This window comes from Ursus americanus, chromosome 2, assembly GCF_024610735.1.
Source record: "Ursus americanus isolate L20-20 chromosome 2, mUrsAme1.1.p, whole genome shotgun sequence".
Lineage (NCBI taxonomy): Eukaryota > Metazoa > Chordata > Mammalia > Carnivora > Ursidae > Ursus > Ursus americanus.
In genome coordinates this window covers 80,603,152-80,628,194 of record NC_142128.1, presented here as the reverse complement: position 1 = coordinate 80,628,194, position 25,043 = coordinate 80,603,152, and the positions used below count along the sequence as shown (strand labels likewise).

Sequence of the window (25,043 nt, the reverse complement as noted above, 5' to 3'; positions counted from 1 at the left end):
GCTTCAATTCTCAACTACCTTATACAACCTTGGGAAAATTACTCTGTAAGCCTCCATTTCCACAACTATAAAAAAAAATACCTAAGTCTAAGAATGCAGCACCTTGCCCCCAATCACATCAAGTGTTCAATAACTAGAAACGTTATTATATGACCTTCCTATTTCCCTCTTCCAATCTTTCCTAAGTCCCTCCTCTTTCCAATTCTGTAAATGTATTCCCTTCCTATAATGTTTTTCTTTCTGCATTTGGCTCTCATGTTCCTATCATCTTATCTGCTGCCTGCCAAGTTACTGACCATCTCAAAGATCTCAGAGGTCTATTAGAAATAAACTTCAACCACACGCAGCTATGTTTCCTTCAAATCAGACAGGCCTGACTTTGAAAGTCCCTCAGGTTAAAAATAGCCTAGTTTCTGTCTCATCAGACATGTATACTAATTTTACTCCTGGAGCAGAGCCTAGAGGCTAAGAGAGCCTTATGACTGAAAGCTTAACTATTTTCGTATACCATGCAGTTAAAAAAGGAAAATATCTTTAGTTTGGTGACAATTTTATGTTAGATAGCATACATGATAAAATATGCAAAATCTAAGAAAGCTCTATTCTCACCTCCAAAGTGAAGTGCTAAGTCTCGATACAGTTCTCTACTCATGTTTTGAAAGTCAGCCTCCTGCCACACTTTCCCATCAGGTGTTCGAATCTTGGTCTCTGAAGGATTGAAGCCTAATTCATACCAACAATACAAAACATTCTTATCAAAGTTGCATTATAAATTCTGTTATACTTTTTTAAGTGAGATATAATTAACATACTATAAAATTCACTCTTTTAAAGTATACAGTTCAATGGTTTTTAGTATATTCACAAAGTTATGGACCTATCCCCACTATCTAATTTCCTGTACCCATTAGTAGCCACTCCTCCATCACTCTCTCTATTCCCTGGCAACCACAAATCTACCTTCCTTCTTCATGGATTGACATATTCTGGACAGGTCATTCAAATAGGATCATACAATCCGTGGCCTTTTGTGTCTGCCTTCTTTCACTTAACATAATGTTTTCACTGACTGTGTAACATGTATCAAAGCTTTTTTCCTTTTTATTACTGAATAATATTCCATTGTATGAATATACCAACACTGTTTATCCACTTATCAGGTGATAGACCCTTGAAATGTTTCCACTTTTTGGCTGGTATTAACAACATTGCTACGAACATTCATGTACAAGTTTTCCAGTGAACATATGTCTTCAATTCTCTTGTATATTATACCTACGATTGCAATTGCTGGGTCATATGGTAACTCCATGTTTAACTTTTTGAGGACTGTCAAACCATTTTCTAAAAGAGCTGCACCATTTGATATTCTATTAAGCAATGTATGAGGGTTCCAATTTCTCTACATCCTCATCAACACTTGTTATTGTCTCTTGTTTTTATAAGAGGATCCTAGCGGTTGTGAATGGTATCTCACTGAGGTTTTGATTTGTGTTTCCCTAATAACAAGTGTTGTTAGCTTTATACGCTTTTTAAAGAAGGATGCATAATTAGTTACCACATAATGTCTTGACAAATACTGTTTGGAAAAAGTAAGCTTCAGTGAGATGAAGCAATTTACATTTGTTCAAAAAGGCTAGAAATGGAGAAGCAGTAAATTAAATGATAAGTGAATGTCATTCATAAATTATGGATTTCAGGGACAGAACTACTCTTCTCAGGACTAAGAAAGAGACAACACTAAATCTTCTTTCTTTGAAGACAGGCATTAATTGCTACTATCTGTCCAATTTTGCCTATGGCTTAACAAGCAGACAAGCTGCTATCTACACAAGCAAAATGCACGCAAAGTGTGGAAAACAGGTCTTGAAAGCATATTTGTTCAACTTCTCAACAAACATAAGATATGTGCTATTTCCTAGGGATTAATATTCTGATTTCTTACTTTGAATTTATCTCTACTCTTTAAGAAATACACTAAACTTGGAATGTTATTTTACAAAATAATAAAATAATGAATATGGATGATAACTAGAGTAGTATAAAGATTTATATTTTCAGATGGGCTCAACTTACCAAACAACTGGCAGCCAATAAATATTTGTAAAATTAAATCAATGTAAAGAATAGACTGGAGTCAGAAATGGGTAAAAGCACTCCAGAAGTGTTAAATAAAATGTACTAAATTAATTACATATCTAATAGAAATCAATCTATTCAGCTCTTAGGCACAATAGCATAAAGCTTAATTTCACCTGACATTTGCGGCGAGGGGCACGTCATCATGCCTATACAAAGAAAAATTTTATAAATGTAGTGTCCAGTCTGTTGCAAGCTATAGTCTGTAATAAGAAAGTGTGGCAATCCCATGCCAATCTCTCTCTCTCTCAACTTCTCATCACCGTCACCATCACCCCTAACTCATGTCTCTATATTCAACTCTTACCATTTTTTTCTCCTCTCCTCTTAAGGAAACATTTATCTCTATGGGAGCCTTTCTTTATATTTGCATCTTTACTTATAAATTAACTTGAAGAAGGTTTCAATATCTACAACAGTTTTTTTTTTCTGTCCCCCAATTTTAGAGTAGTCCCCCCTTTACACTTTCCGCAATTTCCATGACCCTCTGTCAACCCTGGTGCAGAATCAGGTGATCCTTGCCTTGTCAGAAGGCCAAGAGTAGTAGCCTAACGCTATGTCACAGGGCTCACGTCACTCACTTCATCTCCTCACAACAGGTTCACCATCATCTCACAGCATCACAAGGAAGCTGAGGACAGTACATAACTTTTATTTTAGTATATTGTTATAATTGTTCCATTATTACTGTTAACTGTATCTAATTTATAAACTGAACTTTATCACAGGCATGTACGTATAGGAAAAAAGTAGTATTTATAGGGTTCAGTACTGTCCAGTTTCAGGATCCACTGGGGGTCTTGGAATATATCCCCCAAGGATAGGGAGGACTACTATATTTTCATTCTTTGTCCCCTTTTTTCTTACTAGCTGAATTCATTGACTAGAATAAAAAATTTACTGTGCATTTATGTTCAAGACATTGTACTAGGCTCTGAAATAAAATAAGGATGACCAATATAAGGTCTTAAACTTCATGGGCATTTACACCAGGAAGAAAAATGCATGCAAACAACTAAGAATAAAACAAAAATCACATAAACATTGTTTGTGTTCAGTACTTCAAATTTTAAAGCAGAATCATAGAACACTTCCTGTGTCTTTAAAGAAAGAAAAAACATACACGAAAAACCAAAGTTTAGAATAAGCTTAGTATACTAACAACGGTATAAAAAAAGAAAGAAAATAAACACACACACTCTCTGTGTATGCAAAAATTATCTCTGGAAGGATATATAAATTGTTAACACAAGTAATCTCCAGAAAGGGAACCAGGTAGTTGGAGCACAAGAGCTTTTCAAGGTATACCCTTTTTGTCTTTTGAATTGTGAACCAAGTGAATTTATTACGTATGTGAACAAGAAAAATTAAAATGTCACTTTAGAATACAGCATATTAAGATCCTTTTAATTTACACTGCCAAAAAGTTGACAAAAAGTAGTTTTTCAATGTTGGAAAAAGCAAATCCATTGCTTGGGACATCGGAAACTATATTGTTATGATTTCTCAAACGTATGCTACATTTCATAAATTAGCCACCCAAAAATTCTATTTGTAAAATATTTTAATACGAAAACTAACAGGTTAAAAAATAAAGAAGTCAAAGGTATATGGGAAATCCAGTCACCAACTCAAAGGAAGTTAAGATTTTAAGATTTTTACTCCAGTTCTTAGCGTTGTGTTTTGTTTTGTTCTGTTTTTAATTTTTAGATTTTTGTAAATTATTAAATACAGATTTAAATTATTAAATACAGATTTAAGTTGACCATCTTAACTTGCCTTAGGTGGAATAACTTTTGGAATTTCAGAACTTTGATTTCTAGAATAAATACACCTTAAATGTATAATCTTCATTTAATGATCTGACAGTATAGCAGAAGTTTTGGATAATCACTATCACAGAACTAACAAGACCATTTTGACCCCACCATTTGCTATTTGCTCTGTTAACAGTGTGGACAATTACTACATGGTACACAAATGAGTAGAAGGATATGAAATAATTTAATTAATAATACATTAGACCAATCCTGGCTAACAGAGCAAGTTTTCAGTATTCTAAAGTAACTGTTCACAATTTTATCACAAATTAGCAAGAATAAAATGCAAATTATCCATCTCTTATCTAATTTACAATGAATATCACTAGCAAAACATGATATGGAACACAAAATAAAACTGATAATGGCTCTAACTATATATATAAAATCTGCTCTGGAGAAAAAGACTAAAACACCTTAGGACTACAAAGAACTGCAAAGCTGGTCAGAGAAAAGTTAGACTTGGTAGAAAAATACAAAATAAAATTATAGCAAAAACTGTCCTAGTTTGTTTACGACTTAAAATTAACAGAAAAAAAATGAATCTTGACAATATTTCGATCTTTATACTCTTACCTAGGAAAACTGAACTTTGAAAGTATCCACAAAAGAAAGGCTATGGTAGCGGAAGTTTTAATGACAAAAGTCTAACAGAGACTGATCTGGTCAATGAATCAACTCTTCATATTAAAGACTTTAAATGAACAACCCCGAAAATAATTTCAGGAACATAAAAATACAAACTCCTTAAAACCATCATATATAAAAACTTGAGTTGCCTACAAAACAGAAATTCTCTTGGAAAAGCATTTTCTCAATGAAAATTTTTCTATATTGGTATAAATCTGATTTATTTTATTTTTTAGGGGCGCCTGGGTGGCACAGCGGTTAAGCGTCTGCCTTCGGCTCAGGGCGTGATCCCGGCATTGCGGGATCGAGCCCCACATCAGGCTCCTCCACTATGAGCCTGCTTCTTCCTCTCCCACTCCCCCTGCTTGTGTTCCCTTTCTCGCTGGCTGTCTCTATCTCTGTCAAATAAATAAATAAAATCTTAAAAAAATAAAAATAAAAATAAAAAAAAATCTGATTTATTTTATTTTTTAAATATTTTAGGTATAAACCTGATATAAATATTTCTCAAACATGGGAGGGAAACCATTATTGTCAAAACTCAAAGTTTAAAATAGTAAGAGGATCAAAATATCAGTGCTAAAATATTCTGTAACCAAATGTAACTAGAATTGACTAAATTATCTTTTAAACATTTACTTTTGAAAGAATTCCTAACAGCAATCCAAATACAATGGCAGAATAAGAGTAATATTCTTCCAGTTATCTGAAAATGGTACTAATTCTTATTTTCTCTTTTGTTCAACTTATTAACTGTTCAGATAGGGGTTCTTAAATTATAAGAATCTCCTGAGGGACTTGTTAAAAATTCCAGTTCTGGACTCTATACCCAAAAATTCTGATTCAGGTCCAGTGTAGCATCCAAGTTTCTGCATTTTTGACCTGCACCTTGAATTCATTTCTTAAGCATTTGATTTGAGAATCACACCCTGTTCTAAAGACAATCCTCTCTGCTCAAATACATTGTAGGGAGAAACGGGGAGAAGAAGGCAGGAAGACAGAAAGACACAAAGACCGACTACAAACCTTTATATGTTGGAGCAGGTGGTGCTGTTGCCACTTTCCTGACTTTTGCTGTCACTGAGTTATCAACATTAACAACCATTACTGGATGGTCAATATGACCCAGATTCTGGCCCCGGCCATTTGTTTCTTCTGAGTGTTCCCACTGTTTTCTAATTCGCTCCTTGAGTTTTTCCAGTTTGACATCATGTTGTCGCTGCTTTAAGATATCTAACCTTTGGGAATTAGAAGTACTAGTAGAGGATGGAGAAGAGTCAGTTATCCGCAACACTCTTGGATCAACATCATGGCCCATGTTACTTACAGAAGCCTTCTCATTTCCTTTTGCTCTATTAGGATTTTCTTCCTCAGTTCTCACAGGAGCTGCCATCTTAATCAAACATTCAGAATTTTGCAATGCATCAATTGCTGGTCGATCATTTAAAAACCTAACCACTGTATCATTGATGACAGATGACTGGGAGCTCTCAAAATCACAGCAATGTACATTCAGTTCTTCTCGATTGCCTATCATCCGGTTCCTGTTCTCAGGCTTTTCTTCATTAACATCCACACAATATACATGCTTTGACTCTAGATGGCTAGGATTCATACTGGAAGTTGTACCATGGATTTCCCTATTATTAAAAAATAATAAGTTTTGAATAAAGATTTCAAAAATCAAATTGAAACCAGTCATACAAACTGAAGGGAGAACTCTAAGCTAACATTAGATATCCCAAAAAAGTTTTGGAATTCCAGTAGGTTAAATAACAAAATAACCATTACTGATATTAAGATTCAATGCTCAATGCCCCCTCTATCAAGTTAAATGGCAAATAACCTAAATCATTAATCTGCATATTATAAAATAAGAAATACACAAAAGATGTATGTAGAGATTTCCTTAAGAAATCCCAGAAAATAGGATTACAATCTGACTTTGGATATTCCCTTGACATCTATTACCAAAATGTATATTTTACTTCTCTATGAAATCTTTTTTTTTTTCCTCTATGAAATCTTAAATACAGGAAAAAAAGTTCTCAAATTTTGTATTGGTAACTTCTAAATAATGCACCAAATTAGCAAACAGATTGGAACTAGAGTAAAGTAGAGGTATAATAAATGTTTTCCTCCACATAAATGTAGTTAGGGAAGTCAAGTGTCTCCGAACCACAGACCACTTTTTTTGGTAGCTTCAAACTATGTAAAGCACATCTAGAAATTGTGGAATAAGCAAAGACTAGGCATTGCCAAAGTACATATCACAAAGTCCATATTCTCTACTCATAAAAACATTAGCAAAAGCCTTCCTCCAGAGGTTATTTTTATTTTATTCTATTTATTTATATTTATTTTATTTATTATTTATTTATTTTATTTATATTATCATTCTAATAAGTTATATTTTAGGAACAGAAACAGTTTACTAAAAGGGACGTTAATGAAGACAAGCCTCAGCAATAAGAAAAGGACATGACTTATGAAAAAATACCCAACAAAATTGTAAAAGCGAACATAACAATCTGGATCTGCAATGTTTGAAAGAGTAGACATTAGCCACATGTGGCTACTGAGCACTTGAAATGTGGTTAGCCCAAATGGGAGACACGCTACAATGTAAATTACATACCAGATTCTAAAGACTTAGAATGACAACAAAAAAAGAATGTAAAACATCTTCATGTGTCTAGGTATGGGACTACTAAACAAGTTAAATTATGTGTGGCTCACATTAACAATTCTATTATACACCTTCATGTAAAGGCATAAAACTCTAAATACCACAAGATTTCTTAAAGCCATAATTCTGTTATAGCGTAATATGGTAATTTTATCTATTATGAGTCTATGAGTATGTGCATTTTTCTAAGGAGACAGTCTACAGTTTTCATCAAATTCTCACTGGAATCTATGACCCAAAAAACATTAGACCCTGTTCTGAATGGTTGATTATTCAACAAGATAGGGGCTGTGAACTGACTCCTGTAGATTGCACTAGAGATCAAGACTAAATTCAGTTATTTGCACTACCTTTACCAGACCACAATAATTCATAGCTAAAATGATTTAAGTATAAACTTAGCACATGTAAAGAATAAAATAAAGCATATAAAGGCAGTTTACATATCATGTCACAATCTTAAAAAGGGAAGGACAGTTGATCCCGCGCCGCTAAAAAAAAAAGTAATGTCATAGTCTTTCATTAACTCATTCATTAAATATTTACAGAATACATATAAGGGTATTTATTATACAATTCTTTTTTTTTTTTTTTTTGAGTTTTTCCAGTTTGACATCATGTTGTCACTGTTGTTTAAATTTTCACAATAAATGTTAGGAAAAATATTTATGGAATACTTAATAAATGACAGGCACTAGGCTAATGTTTTGAGAATAAGACAGATTTATACATAAGCTAACGTAATGGGTAGATATGGAATCAAAATATAATGCAACATGAAAATGCTTTAACAGAGGAAGTTATATAGTATTATAAGAGCACAGGAAGGATTAAATAGGCTGCGGGAATGAAGTGGGATAGAAAGAGATCTGGCAATGTTTCATACAGAAGGTGCTAAAAATGATGGAGTTAGCCAGGTGAAGGATGTTCTATTCACAGCTATCCTACGGGTTCCTTTTAATCCTAAAAGACATATATTTTACAAAATTTTAAATATCAAGTGGCATTCTTGGCAGGAAGAATACCAGAATATCAATAAAGAGTAATTTATAGTTTTAATTCCGATGGTGATTATGTTTCTAGGCAAGTTGCTTAATATTTGTGTGATTAAAGACTTCTGAACTCTGACTATTTTTCACATTTTTTCTTTCTCCTTTTACTAAATTATGAACTTTTACCCAGATCAATTCCCTGGCTTTCTCTCTGTATCTTCTTCACCATTTTTATCACTTCAACGCTAGTGAAAACTCCCAAATTTATATTCCCAGCCCTGACCTTTCCCACACATTCCTGCTCAAATTTTTAAATGCCTACTGAATATTTTCACCTAGATATTTCAAAATTGTATCAAATCAAATATTGATATTATGAACTGATATGAACCCATGATCTACCTCCATCTCCCAAATTCTTTATCTCAAATTTAAGAGTACAAACATATACTCAGTAGTCTCTGGCACCATCATGAAACATCTTGACTTACTGACATTTTAGAATACTAAAAATGTTAATAAATGAAACAAAGAAATAAAAGGTCCAGTGTTTATTTTTTATTACTATTTCTTATACTGACAGTATTAACACATATTTTATAATATTAGTAAAATGTTTCTCAAATATAAAATTCTATCATTTTATCTACTGAATATCCTAAATTACCAGCTAACAAAAATATACATCATTTGATAGTATCTATACTATCAAAATTCATACATCAATCCTGAACATCTGACAGTAAGTTGCTGAAAAGAGCCATTAACAACAAAGTGAAACAATAAACCAACTCACGTTCTCAATAGGAAAGAAATTTTAGGTAACTGATTGATGCTACCAAAAAAAAAAAAAAGAAGAAGAAAACTAAGCTATAAAAAATTCATTATGCATAACACCTAATCTGAGATATTAAGGAAAAAAAATTCATATTTCCAGAGACTGAATAATCTGTCTACAGGAAACATATATATTACAATGGTGGTAGCCTGGGCCATTACTTCTTCCCTCCAAATATTTAATCTGTAAAAGAATAGAAAGTCAGTATTTCATAATATAAAAGATTTTTGCTTTATCTTTTTGGAAAATGATAAAGGTAATAATACTAGAGTCATAGTCCTATGAAAAACTCAGAAAATAAACCATAATCTTATTGTAAATATTACAATAATCCTATTTGATAATTTGTTTTTAAACACTAACCTGTAAGAAACCAAAGGTTCACGGAACTCCACACGGTTATTCTTCTTTACGTTACTCTCCAGGGTGGTAACTCTGAGAGGACTCCGAGATTTCTCTTTTCGTGATTTAGAAGATTTGGAGGTTGGAGCATTAACCCAAGAATCATCCAGGTATCTACCATCTAAAGAAAAAGGAAATCTGTAAGAATATATGACTGCCTCTAAATTTGACTAGTATCTGTGAAAATAACAGGTATCTATAATTTCTGGCATCTCTAGTTGGATATTATATAAGTAGATGGGAAACATTCAGGCTAAATTATTATAGTAACTCAATCTAAAAAGAAAAAACTATTCTGAACAATGAAAAACTCTACATATAAAATTATTTTTTGTCAAAGGCGGTCACCAACTTAAAAAAAAATTATCACGTAAAACCCAACAGACTCAGAGATTTAAAAAAAAATTAGTTTTAATGGAAAGTACTAACCTCTAGCTTTCAGCCCATTAATTAAGAAATCACAGAATTACATATATGAAAGGTATCAAAGAAAGTATTTGCATTTTGTCAATTTATGACAATATCTGTTAGATATTCCAATTATGATTTAAACCCCCCTAAAAATATGCAAAACTCATTAGGTCCACTAAATCTCAAAGTTGATAGATCTGTGAATTTAAAAAAAAAGACATATATAATTCCAAACACTTGAAATCAAATTCTTATCACTAAAAACCAATGAAAACTCACTGTCAAAGGTGATGTAGTGATGCTCAAGTCCCTGATCAAAAGATCGTGAAAATATGGGGCACCTGGGTGGCTCAGTCGGTTAAGCATCCGACTTTTGATTTCAGCTCAGGTCATGATCTCAGGGTTGTGAGATCGACCCCCACAATGGGCTCCGTGCTTGAGATTCTCTCCCTCTCCCTTTGCCCTCCCCCCTGCTTGTTCTCTAAAATAAAAAAAAATCAAAAACTGTTAAAAAAAAAAAAAAAAGATGGTGAAAACATCATCTACAGTCACTGAACATGAGGCTGCTTCATAACTACATGGTACCAAAGACAAAAAAACTAAATGTTGATGAGGTATCATCTCTAACAAAAGAGCTAGCAAATATAAGGGACTATAAAAAGAAATTAAGCTGAAACAAAACTAACATCAAGATTTATATTTAATATATTTGTATCTTTGGAAGTAACTTTATACATACCTTTTCTACTTATTTTTCGGGTAGCACTTGCAGAAGATTTCTTGGTATCCATGACAGAATCAAACACAGCTGTACTTGTAGGGGCTACTTCTAATTTGTTTTCAATGTGTCTCAGCTAAAGTTTAAACACCATCACAACAAATAGGTTAATTCTGTAAAAAACCAGCTACCACTGGTTGACATAGTTAATTTTTTATTTTTTACCTCTTTTTTTTTTTTTTATGTAAGCTCTATGCCCAATGTGGGGCTTGAACTCACAACCCCAAGATCAAGAGTTGCATGCTCTTCTGACAGAGCCAGCCAGGCACCCCAATTTACAAAGTTATTTAAATTATATTGTCCAATACCTGTCTCTAAATTCAAAATAACTCAGGAATGCCTTTTTGCAATATTAGTGTTTTCATTACTTATTACTTCAGTTATAGTAACAAGTGGTACAATGCTGCCCGAATTTGGACGAGAAAATCAAAAAGATTCTGAAGAATATCAGAAAGTTTCTATTTGTCTTGTTGACCTATTTTTTTAATTGCTGAGTTTTTTTAAGCAAGCAGTACATTTTCTGACATTATATGTCACACATCATTACGCTATATATCCTGTGCGTTTTACAGGCACAAATTAGGAAAGAACAATTCAGATGGACTAAAACTTAAAACTGTTCAAACAACTACAACTTTTTAATAGTTTTATGTCTATAAAATAAGTTTCACAATAAAGATAAAATTCACAAGATAGAAAACTCAGGCTTCCATACACCTTTCAATATAAGTCAACTTCCAGTAAAACCACCAATGTTCTTATTTAATAAAGCATTTTCCCCTAATTATATACTTATAAGAGAAAATAAGAGAAAACTTGGAAAACACAGAAAAGGTATAAAAAATGAGATTAAAATCATCAAAATTCCACCACACAGAGATAAACACTTTGTGTAAAATTCTGATTTATATTCTCTCAGATTTTTGTGGTACAATGTACTCACAAAATTGGAATAAATCTTCATAATCTGTATCAGGCTTTTTCTTCCATTTATATTATAAGCCCCTCATCATCCTTAAAAATAATTTCTAAAAACACAATAGTTTTGAAAAACGACTATTAACAGTTCAGTTCTAAATTAGGTTAACTCTGAATTAAACTGGGGATAAAAACCATTCCTACATTGTACATATACAATGCTCACGTAGAAGAAGGAGAACTTATAATGTTGTATTTGACCCTACATTATGTACCTTTTCCAGATGCCTTTTCATACCAGTTCAAAAGATTAGGGGACAGAATATACCATATTCACACAGTAAAGAAAGAGGTGACTCAAATTCAGGTAGGATACAAAGAAAACAAGAAAGGACATATCAGGAGAGTAATTTTCCTGGAGAGCAAATGAAAAAGAAAAGAAAAGAAGAAGGACAGAATCTCCCTTCAAAAGGACTATGCGTCACTTGCCAAATTTGGATTCCTAAACTCCACAGAACACAAATGAAAACAGGTTGCTCATGGTCATTCCTCAGCAGTACTGAGAGAATACAGTCTATCACTGCCACAAAAGAGGTAACTCCTAGTCCATTAAAGAAGCTATTCCTTTCATTTCCTCTCTGACCCTGAGCCTTCTACAAAGACATAGCCCCATATTTCCAAATCATTTTGTTTTAAATCTTCGTTTCATATACCAAATGAACAAATTTATTAAAGGAGAATAAATAGCACAAATTACTTGAATATTTTATATGCCGTAGTGTTAATGCTCCTGGTACCTAAAGCAGTGTCTTGATTATCCCTTTACTGTTTAATAGTCATCATTAACACTCATTTTGTAATATATGGTACTTAACTTCTAACTAAAATCTTTGTTAGATTTTAATGAGAATTAAAATCTATGAGAAAAGTACTATAGAAAAAAATTTAATCTATTCAATCATAACAGGAAATCAATTTTAAACCAGAAAGAAACAAATGGAAGCTCTAACTACTTACAGCAGCCTTAGTCTGAGAAAGTGCATCCCACGATGTGGTTATATCTGCTGGGGAATATTGATATTTACTGAATCAGAATCTGTACAGTAGTCCTCAAAATCTGCATTTTAAAAAGCTCCTAAATGCACTCAAAAGTGTGAGAGCCATTTTATTAGGCAGAACTATTTCTCAGCGAATGCTTTATCATACTGAACCAAAACATGGTTCTTTTCCCATTCTATAAAGCCAAGCTTCCTAGTACATGGTTTAGAGTTGTATTAGACACTGATCCTATTAGTTCTTAGGACAACATCCCCACTCATAGCCCCATCAGACATCTCCGACAATAAGCAGTAACCTCAATTTACCCCACTGACTTGAACACAAAATTTTGTATTGTAGTGTATTTCACAATTATGTTGTTGAAAAGATTAGAAAACTACTCCAGACCTCAATCTACCAGTAGAAACAAAGGTAAAATCTAGTCTTTCAGATAACAGCCCTTCAAATAGTACAAGGTCACCTTTTTCCCTTAAATCATTCTTCTCTAGGATAAACAATCTCATTCCCTCCAAATGTTCCTCATGTGACATGATTTCTAGATCCCTCATAAACCCAATCATCTTCCTCCAGATATACTCTAGTTTGTCAATGAACATTAAAATATATCATGTCCTAATTTATAATAGTTTAATGAGACTGTTTAATGCATCATTTAAAAAAATAGTTCAATGAGACTGTTCTTTTTCTTATTTGTGCACGATAGGGCTAAAACTGTATTAGGAGCTATACTATACCATTTATTGACAATAATCAGAATTTCCAAGAAACTGTGTAAAACTAATTTTACATATAATGACTTTTATGTTTTCCTTTATAAAACAGTTTGCCACAGGACACCTTTGAAGGTGAGTTAACTTGCATATTTAAAACAAACTGAACTTAAAAAATTATCCACTTTTTACAAATCAAAGTATATGTATAATTTTCCTTTACTGATTAGCCCAGAATTGTATACACATGACCGAAACAAGGCACTAAGTTCTAAAGTTTAAAAAATAAATCATACCTTGAACAGTATCCTTGCTTTGAGAGTTCCTTGGATTTGGTAAAGGCACCTCTTTTGATTTGCTGCTCCTCATCCTGCCAATTTACCTACAATCATATCATCAGCATTCATTAAATATCAATATTCTAATATTAGTAAAGAAAATACTCTCATTTATCTTAACTTTCATGAAAGTCAGAATAGGATTTTGTTAACTCTAAAAGTTTTCTTTATGCCCTCTTAGGAGTCCCTTATAATCTAGTAACTTCATTTTTCCTTAGAAAATTAAACCATTAAGAAATCTATCACGACCACCTCACATCAACTAGGATGCCTGTTATCAAAAACAAACAAAGAAACAAAACAACAGAAAATAGCAAGTGTTGATGTGGAGAAACTGGAACTCTTGTGCACTGTTGATGGGAATGTAAAATGATAAAGCCTCTATGGGAACAGTATGGCAGTTCCTCAAAAAATTAAAAATAGAATTAACCGGGGCACCTGGGTGGCTCAGCTGTTAAGCGTCTGCCTTCAGCTCAGGTCATGATCCCAGGGTCCTGGAATCGAGCCCTGCATCAGGTTCCCTGCTCGGCGGGAAGCCTGCTTCTCCCACTCCCACTCCCCCCGCTTGTGTTCCCTCTCTCTCTGTCTCTCTCTCTGTCAAATAAATAAGTAAAATCTTTAAAAAAAAAAACAAACAATTAACCATATGATCCAGCACAGAAGAATTGAAAACAGGGTCTCAAAGAGACATCTGTACACCCATGTTCATAGCAGCATTGTTGACAATAGTCAAAAAGTGAAAGCAATGAAAATGTCCATCAACAGATGACAAGGTAAGTAGAACGTGGTATATACATACAGTGGAATATTATTCAGCATTAAAAGGCAAATTTTGCCATTTTCTATAATACAGATGAACTGTGAGGACATCAACTAAGTGAAATAAGCCAGTTACAAAGACGAATACTATATGATTCCACTTACATAAGGTATCTAGAGTAGTCAAAATAATAGGGACAAAAAAGTAAAATAGTGGTTGCCAAGAGTTGGGGAAGGGGAAAATGGGGAGCTATCATTTAATGGGTACAGAATTTCAGTTTTGCAAGATGGAAAGTGATACAAGATGGATGGTGTTGATGGCTGCACAATGCTAGTACTTAATACCACTAAATTATACACTGAAAATGGTTAAGGTGGTACATTTTACCCTGTGTATTTTATCACAATAAAAAAATGAAAGAAAAAAAGAAAAAAATATATGACTCAAAGAGAAAAATCATAATCTGCTTATGCTGACTAGACAGCTTGATAATAGTCATATAGAATATAGACTATTGAATATAGAATTATTCTGTTATAAAACTCACAAAACACTGAAAGTTTGGAAAATACAGGAGGGGAAAACTCATTCCTATTCCCCAAATCTTAATACGATCATTAAGCTATTTTGCATAGTCTCTTCTATTCTAATTTTCTTTTTTTACTCTGTGTAAAAAGTAAAAAATTTTCATTTTTGTGTCCTACTTAACTGCTGGATGTTTGTGGTAGTTTTTAAATATATTCACGAATTCTCTAATACTCCCTTCTTCAAGAAAGAAAGGTTAATTTTTCTTCCATTAAATGTAGGCTGGACTTAGGGATACTATTTAAGTAGGGCAGTACTTTATGTAAGAATATATATAAATTATCACCATTTTCTATAAAAATAGAAAAATTGAGGAAAAAGTACATTGAAAAAAATCTCCTCATAGAAAGGAGAGAATCTAATCTGTCAAAACTCTTACTATATATTTTTTTTTAAGATTTTATTTATTTATTTGACAGAGAGAGAGACAGCCAGCAAGAAAGGGAACACAAGCAGGGGGAGCGGGAGAGGAAGAAGCAGGCTCCCAGCGGAGGAGCCTAATGTGGGGCTCGATCCCAGAACGCTGGGATCACGCCCTGAGCCAAAGGCAGACGCTTAATGACTGAGCCACCCACGCGCCCCAAAACTCTTACTATCTTTAAAGTATAAATCTCAATCTGCAAAATGCCTCTTCTAACCACTTTAAGATGACTGTCAAATAGATTTAACTTATTCAAGATATTTATTGGGAAATAATGAAACTACCTTCCCAGTTAAATGTTTTATAGGCAACATGACAACTTTATTCTATAGCCATATGGGAATTCTGGAATTATTTACTGAACATTTGTGCATTCTCTTTTGCCTACTTAATCTGTCAAGAATTAAGAAAGGCAGGGGCTCCTGGGTGGCTCAGTTGTTAAGCATCCAGGGCGTGTTTCCGGAGTCCTGGGATCGAGCCCCGCATCGGGCTCCCTGCTCCACTGGGAGCCTGCTTCTTCCTCTCCCACTCCCCCTGCTTGTGTTCCCTGTCTCTGTCAAATAAATAAAATCTTAAAAAAAAAAAAAAAAAGAATTAAGAAAGGCAGACAAAAAACTACCATAACTACTTGTTGTCTCCTCTTCATATTTCTATAAATTAATGTTTATACAGCTTGACAGGATTATTTAGTACATAAAGGTTCATGGTTGTTACATCGTCATGTGGGTTTTATATTTCTTCAATAAAAATCACCATCATTGTCCATAGAGAACTATGTTTTAGTATTCAGTTATATTTTGTATGCTATTAATAAAAAGCAAGTATTGCTTTATTCTATTATACCTGCCCTATACTTTCCATTCTAAGCTTTCCAGGACACTTTATTTTAGATGCATCCAGTATACAGAAAATAGTTAGAACTCTTCAATCCAGAGTAATAATCTTTGTTAAGACTAAGAATAGGGAGGGGCACTTGGGTGGCTCAGTCGGCTAAGCATCTGCCTTCGGCTCAGGTCATGATCCCAGAGTCCTGGGATCAAGCCCCGCATCTCACATCCTGCATCCCACATTGGGTTCCCTGCTCAGCAGTGAGCCTGCTTCTCCCTCTGCTACTCTTCCTGCTTGTGCTCTCTCATACTCTCTCTCTCTAATAAACAAACAAATAAATTCCTTAAAAAAAGAAAAGACTAAGAATAGGGAGAATAAACTTGCATATCAATACCTAGTGCTAACATTTTTTGAGCACCTACTTGTGCAAAGTATTGTGTGTTACAGAAAAGGAAGATGAAATGACCCTGACTGACTCTCCAACCTCACCATCTAGTATAAGTATTCTTAACCTAGGGATCCATGAGTGAGATTCAAGGAATTTATAAACTCTCTGAAATTATATGTAAAATTTTGTATGTATCATCTGTGTACATGTTTTCAGAGACAGAATCATGGCCTTCATGACGTTCTCAAAGCAATCCAGTAATCAAGTAGGTGAGGTGAACACATACATAACTGAGAAACATAATAATCTGGACAATACCATAATACATGTATGATTATCACAAAAGGAAACATTAATTCTACTGGTAGAGACCTGTTAAAGCTTCTTGAGAGTATATCCTTAAAGACACCATATTAATTAGGACATGCCTACTACATGTTTGGTATGAAGAAGAAAGAAGGGACAGAGACTATTTTGCATCAGGAGCCCTAATGGCATCAGCATACCATGTTCATAGAAGTTAAGTATTCTGTTATCTAATAATAAGTTTGTCACAACCTTCCATTTGTACAATGGCAGATGGCCACGGTTTTCTTATAAATGCTTCTGAGAGTTAGACCAGAGCATCTCATTAAGTTAACATTTTAAAAGTTATTTTATGAATTGTATTATTAGAGCATTTAAAAACCATACTGTCAATAACTATGACATTCAGGAAAGGGTTAACAAATTTGCAATAGTCTGTCAGACTGCTTTATTTTCTGAGACTTGTTACCTGTGAAAGTCTAAATTTAAGTGACTGTCAATCATCCACAAAGTAGACTTTCTTCTTTACTGTGTCTTAAGATACTACCGTTACGGCATACCAAAAGGTATAAGAAATAATAATACACACTTATGTACACATCTCTCAGTTTAAGAAATAAACTACTGAAATTTGGCTGAAGTCCCCTGTGTACCTCTACTCATATCCATCTCCCACCAACCAGAAGTAATAACCACTATCCCAAACTCAATGTTTATCATGTATGTCCTCCTTGGACTCTCAACATTTTCCAAAATACAAAGGGCAATCCTTTCTATTCAGCACAAAACAAATAATCTCAAAGTATACCTTTAAAATGTTCCTTTGTCGAATCACTATGTTGTATACCTGAAACTAGCATAACATTGTGTGGCAACTATACACACACACACACACATAAAATAATGGGAACATTATAAATAATGTTCATAATGTTCCCAAAAAGATTTATTAAATGAAATTGTGTATGAATGTATTACAAATGTCAATCACTTGTCTGCCCAACCATAGCCCCCTCTCTGAAGAACAAACCTCCCCATTCCCATCCACAACCCCTCGCCCCCGCTACAGCTGATTGAAGGAGTGAAGAACTAACTCAAGAGTGGCCTATCCAGTCCCTGGCAAGAAGAGATCTAAGAATTTTAGAATGGAATGTTAAGCAACTGAGTCAATGAGCTGTGAGGAGTCAAGTTGAAAAATCATGATGATAAGCAAGATGAAGATCAAAGAAAAACAAATGAGATTCATGTAGCTTCCCCAAAAAAGGAAAAAGTGGCCTTGTTTTTAGCCATTTTCCAGTTCCCATAATACCACTACCTCATTTTCTGCCCCTGCATTTCTTGAGATCTCTCTAAGTCTTACAACAAACTTTCTTTTATTTCTCTTTATTTAAGGGAAAAAGGGACAAAATCCTACAAAAAAAAAGAGAACCCCATGAAATCCTTGATTTCAAGGCTCTAACTCACAGACAGGAAATAAGTTATTAAGAGAAATATATGTGAAATATATTTCAAATATACTATAGAAAAAATGTGTTAAATACATTGTTTAATAAAAGAGAAAGAAAATACAGAAAATTTCAATGACAATTTCTGAGACAATTCTTTTGAGAGAGGGTTATCTCTGGTTACCAGAAAACATTTTTTTTTTAAATCCACTGAGAAAATTTCCCTTTATCCTTCAAATTCATTTTCTTATAAACAGTCCTTTGACTAAAAAGTCCGTACTTTCTTTCATTTACTTTCTTTTCTTTTTTTTTTTTTTTTTTGGAGAGACAGAAAGAGAGCATAAGTGGGGAAGGAGGGACACAGGCAGACAGAGAGAATCTCAAGCAGGCTCCACACTCAGCATAGAGCCTGTGGGGCTTGATCTCACAATACTGGGATCATGACCTGAGCAGAAATCAAGAGTCTGATGCTCAACCAACTGAGCCACCCAGGACCCAAAAAGTCCATTATTTTCTAAAGTCTAAAAAATTATTTTTCCTGATTTACAAGTTTGTTTTTACGAAGGTCTTAAAACTAAGTTTAAACATTATATACATATGAAACATTGTATACATATAACTATATGTATACATATATAGTCCATCTGTCCAGAAAATCTAGGAAATATACCTTTGTATTAACACAATTTTCCAGTTGGGTATAACTCTATTACATTTGGGGTTTTAAGCTTTCATCTTGAAACACTCACTACTCTCGGGATCAATAAAACATATCTGTCCTACTTTCCTTATCCTCTTGTTTTTTTTTCCCTTAACCGATGGCTTACTTCTCTACTTTTGCCCAATTCATCAACGGTAACATTTCCAAAGGTTCTGTTCTTAGGCCTCTTCTTTCCTAGCGCCTTCTTCCCAGGCAATCTCACACACTTTCATGGTTTCAAACCACTTCCTAAATATCATCCCATTTCTGTCCTAGGTCTTTCTCTGGACCCAAGTTTTCAGTCTATTAGATAGTCCACCTCCAAATCCCACTGGCACTTCAAATTTACCAAGTTCAGAACCAAATTCATTATTGTCTATATTCAAAATCATTCCTTTTTCTCTTAGCAAATGGGGTTGTCATGCATCCAGTTTACCTTTGACATTTCTGCCTCTCCCTCACCATCATTCACTGAGTTACCAAGTCAATACTATCTTTAAGATGTTTCTCTCATAAAATAGATCTCCATAAAGCTGTTGAAAAAAAATTTTCCAGATATTTTTAACTTCTCTGTTCCTCTCTCTCTCCCCCTTACCTCTGTTCAGAGCATTATTTTTAACCTAAATTGTGGTAAAAGTTTCCTAAATTATTCTGTCCCTAATTCATTCTCCATACTGCAACCACAATTATCTTTTCGAAAACAGAACCTAGCAATTCTGCTTTTATAGCTCTTCAATGACTATCACCTATGGGATAAAATTCCAAATTCCTTAGCATGATGGAACTTGGGATCCTCCACAACCTTAATTTAGTCTTTACCCCCTTGCTATCTTTACTGTATACCAGTTGTTCTTGTCAAAAGGCCATAGCTAGAGTGCATTCCCTAAACATGCAGAAATTTTCATTACCTCCTTATCTTCTTTTCCTAAATTTTCTCTGGCAATAATAATCTTCAAGTCAAAATGTTAATGCCATCTACTATAAATCTTTCCCCAACTGTTTCTTAACAGAATTACTACTTCATCTGTTTCCCCAATAGCACTCTGTTAACTTTTTAAAATATTTTTTTTATTTATTTGTCAGAGAGAGAGCACAACCAGAAGGAGCAGCAGGCGGAGGGAGAAGTACGCTCTCCACTGAACAGGGAGCCCAATGCGGGACTCAATGCCAGGACCCTGGGATCATGACCGGAGCTGAAGGCAGATGCTTAACCGACTAAGCACCCAGGTGTCCCGTACTCTGTTAACTTTTTAGAGCCCTTATCATTAGACACACACACACACACACACACACACACACACCATTCATTCAATCATTCATTCAATGAACATTCCTTGAGCACTTAATGCTCACAATGTAGTGACACACATAAACAGATAGCATACAATGTGGTAAATTTATAACGTTACAAATAGCTCATGTGTATCAGTCTCTCCTCAACGTTGTATGGTCCTTAAGGACTACATCGCTCTCACAGGCGCATACATGCTCTCTCTCTCAAATAAATAAAATCTTTAAAAAAAAACCAAAAAAACAGGAAAAGGAACACAATTAACAAACATCACTAGGCTAGTAAGCCAGGAAAAAAAAAATGTAAAACAAGGAAATGAAATTCATATACTATTTTGCAAGAAGCCTGTAAGAACATATGGTGAAAGAAACTACAAGCCACACACCCAAAAAGCATAATTGACCTTGCTGATAATAACAGTGTAAAGAAGAGGGCTACAGGTGACCATATAATAAATTAAATATATGATGCCACGGAAACAAGGGGAGTCATTTGATAAAAGCATATCATCATTAATGTGCAATGAATCAGATGACTGGAGCAAAAGACAATGCTTTTGCTTTGTCTATATAACCAAATAAAAGCCTTACTATGATTAGGCAAAAAAAAAAAAAAAAAAAAAGTACTGGGGCGCCTGGGTGGCACAGCAGTTAAGCATCTGCCTTCGGCTCAGGGCGTGATCCCAGAGTTGCGGAATCGAGCCCCACATCAGGCTCCTCCGCTATGAGCCTGCTTCTTCCTCTCCCACTCCCCCTGCTTGTGTTCCCTCTCTCGCTGGCTGTCTCTATCTCTGTCGAATAAATAAATAAAATCTTAAAAAAAAAAAAAGTACAAGAATTATGTATAAACTGTATTGGAGGTTCATTTATTCACTCTGGACATGAACAAAGTAATGAACATTAAAGTGGAACAGTAAAACATTACCATCTAGAGCCCGTGAACAGCAGAAACTACTCAGAAAGGGAAGACATTTCTCCCAGCTACTCACCAAGAGCAAAGATTAACTAACTCCTAGACCCATGGCTTCAACCTCATATAAAGTCTTAGTGTTTCTTAGAGAGGAATGGAGTGGCCCCATCTAAACAGATTCTTTGTGGGAATTAACAGAGGGGTACCATTAACTACCAGGCTACAACTTGACAAACACATCTACCTTGTTACGAATACTTTGTTAGCAATCAAGTTCCCTGATTCTGCAAGTATGGTGATACTGCTGAGTGCCATCAACAGACCTGAACTCTATCTAACTGACCATGAAACTTAGTGACAAAGACTCCAACATGCCGAGAGTCTCTAACAGACAGTAAGAAGCCAGAAATCTAGGCACACTGTCCTAGATCATATTTGATTAATTCAATCAGTCAACAATGTATTCTTTTTCCTAAAACCCATACCATACCATTCCTTCTAAAATCCTACAAGCTAAAGTGAGCTGAAAGGGGAGGTGGGTTTCCTAATACTTTTCTCTATTATCATCTCTGGTCCTTTCACTAGTACAGTTTTACTTAAGAAAATCTTCTTAAAATTAGAGAAATTCGCTAAAATTCATTTGCTAAAAACCAAATTTGTTATATTCTCTTCAAATACTAGGATATTTTCCTCTTTTCCCCCATTTACCTCCCATTTTCTACTACGATATTTTTTCCTTTTACTTACTCCTTTTCTGTTTTCCATAGTATTCTCTTATCTGACTTCCTCTCCTCCGTTTCTCACCTTTAGTTTCCCTATTTTTATATCTACTATTCATATTTATACCAAACGTGCTTATGATTAATTTTTCTAAATCTAAAAATGGTATGAATAAACCTACAACATAATAAAAATTCTCTGAAAACTCAGAAAGACCCTTACCATGATGAATGAGATATACAACACACACACACACACACCCAAGACACACAAAACACACAAGCACAAATACACATTTATTTAAACACATTATGAGAATATGCTTGGCTTCTTTTTTTAAAATGTGGGCACATGATGTGAACTAGTATTAAGGATAACGTACAAACTATTAGTCTTGACATGCCAGCATAACATGTACCTTCACTCAAAATGTACCTTTACTCATAAAGTCATCATAGCTGCTGTTTAATCCATAGCAAATAGGGACACACAGAAAACATTCTTTATATTTAAATGGCTTTTAAATATAATACTTTAAAATCATTACTCCCTCTACTTAACCTCTGTAGCTAGTCTTTAAGCCTATAAAGTTAATTCCTTCCCAAATAACCCACATGTACATTCCCAATCGTTCCCACGGCAAGTGAGTTTCAGAGCAGCTACTTAATGCCCTCCTCCAAACAGCTAGAGTTCCTGTCTCCCGAGCCTACTGTCTCAAGCAGCTCTAGGAGAATCACCTAGATAATATTAAAAACTGAAATGCTCAGGCTCCACCCCAAGAGATTCTGAATCAGTGAGTCTGAGGAGAGGCCAAAAACCTGTATTTTTAAAGGTCTACAGGGCTCCCAATACACAGCTTTGAGAACTACAGCTCTAGAGATTATATTCAATTCTACTCTTTGAAGCCCGAAGCTTCCAAAAACACTGTTGATTACATAAAGATGAGCATCAGTGGAGAGAATTAATCCTATTCCCCAACTACCTGAGACCATTTCTCCTCTGAAGTTCCAGAACACTTGAGAGCAAAAAATACCTTTAAACCAGAAGCTAAAGTTATAGACTTCTATGGAGGGGAGGCAGGGGTGACCATGAAGGCAATTAATAGTTACTAATCATACCTACCATTTTCTGTGTTCCTTCTATGTGGGCCAAGGACCGTATTGTTTTCCACATCTTATCTTCAGTCTCTATCACAACCCACAATCCTCTTATTTGCCTTTTACTCCTCCCCTTAACCTAAAGCTCTGTTCAATGCAACTGGAAATCTTTATACTTTATACTTCTCTGTCCCCCCTCCTTTATATATTGAGGCCACAGGGTAGGAGAAAAGTGCACAATGTACCACCCCCCTACCCCTTCCCCTATGCATTAAAATCCCTTATTTACCCTTCCCCCCCCCCTCCTATTTCTTCCCACCCCTTTCCTGGAAAAAAAAAAAAAAAAGAGCCTTTTCCTCTCTGTGACCCTAAGAACATACGGCACAGGGAAACTGCCTCCATTTGGACCTGGCTCCGCTCTCAGGTTTCTCTCGTCCAATTCTGCTCTTTTCCTGGTGCTCTTTTTCTCAGTGGGGTATGTGTAACAGAACAGCCATGGGCTTTTGGGGACCATTAACATTTTTTTTCTTTTTTGTTTATAAAAACACTAAACATTCAATTCCAGGGAACCAAAATTCCACCTCCCCACCGAACACTACTAAGGGGCATATCTTCTGCTCCATACCTTTTTCTGTTTTTCTTTCTCTCTTGTTAATGCTTTTAGAAACAAATGAGTTTTTTTATATAAAGTTTTTAAAGTGTGGGGAAAAAAAGTATGTATCTATTTTACTGATGAAGAAACAGTATCACACAGACTATAGAAAACAGTCCAAGGTCATTCAGTGACAGATCTGGAAATTAAATCTCTCTCTCTCTCTCTCTCTCAAACCTCTGAAAGCCTCTAACAGGCATTCACATAATGCCTCTCATAATATTCAAACTCAGCCACCATTTATATCATCCCTATCCTCTCTCAGAATTTCATCACAAGGCACTTGGCTTTCTCACCTCAATTCTAGCCTCTTTACAGCCTCTGTTCCATTAACTTCGATGCACTTTAACTTCTTTAGAGAATGCCATTTAACCCACACATCTTGACTGTTATCAAACTCGGAGGAAAGGACGAGACTTCCTCACATTTGTCTACAGATAAAGCATTTTACCCCACCCTGCATTCTCAACAGCGCAGGTAAGATATTTCAGCAACCTCCTTGGTGTCACGTCAGACTGTTCTTCCACACTCATGAAAAACCTCTTCCTCAATCTGACCCATGCCACCCACTTGTTTAACAGATATCTGCCGAGTACCATGCATGTAGTAGGAATGAAAAGTACTAAGCATTGGGGTTATGGCAGTGAAAAGAAACATGGCCCCCACACTAAAGAAATCTAAAGGTTTACTCAGAAGGTTGATATTCCACAAATATTACAAGTAGGATGAAAATAATTAAGGGGAAAAAAAGGAAAATGCCACAGAAGCATGTAACAGAAGGAAATTCATCAAATCTGGGTAGTGGAGAGGAAAGTGTCATGAAATCTAAGAGCTAAAGGATGAATACAGGTGGGCAAGAAAGAGCTTTCCAGGCAGTAGGAACAATATTTGGAATGGCCCCGAGACAAAAAAGACATGACACAGTTTAAGAAACCAAAAAGTCCCATGTGTTGGAAAGGAAAAATGTCAAGAGATGAAGCTGGAGAAGGAAAGGAACTAGATCATGTGGGGTTTCCAACATGATTTGCTTTTAAAGGATCAATTGTTGGCCACTCCTCTCTTATGACCACAGTTTTGAGAAACCAATAACACAGAATCTGTATCACTCTATTGCATTTTGTCTCCTTACTATACTGCAAGCTTCTGAAACTTCAGAAAACTTAAGAATACTTTCTTTTTTTTTAATTAGAGAGAGGGTGGAGGAGTGGGAGAAGGAG

The 25,043-nt window shown here is 34.7% G+C and overlaps 1 protein-coding gene across 4 annotated transcripts in view; it reads right to left on the bottom strand.

The window, feature by feature from the left end:
- CEP350 (centrosomal protein 350) overlaps positions 1–25,043 on the bottom strand; it is a 150,744-nt gene that overhangs the window by 113,383 nt on the left and 12,318 nt on the right. For 2 of the 4 annotated variants that reach the window (XM_045811424.2, XM_045811428.2), the window contains exons 2-7: positions 13,683–13,768; positions 12,635–12,681; positions 10,661–10,775; positions 9,472–9,631; positions 5,616–6,229; positions 610–723 (exon numbers count right to left, since the gene is read on the bottom strand). In XM_045811424.2, coding sequence (XP_045667380.2) covers positions 610–723; positions 5,616–6,229; positions 9,472–9,631; positions 10,661–10,775; positions 12,635–12,681; positions 13,683–13,755 — 1,123 coding nt within the window. In that variant the 5' untranslated portion in view covers positions 13,756–13,768. The remainder of the gene's footprint in view (positions 1–609; positions 724–5,615; positions 6,230–9,471; positions 9,632–10,660; positions 10,776–12,634; positions 12,682–13,682; positions 13,769–25,043) is intronic. The other 2 variants (XM_045811427.2, XM_045811426.2) reach the window with 2 other exon arrangements.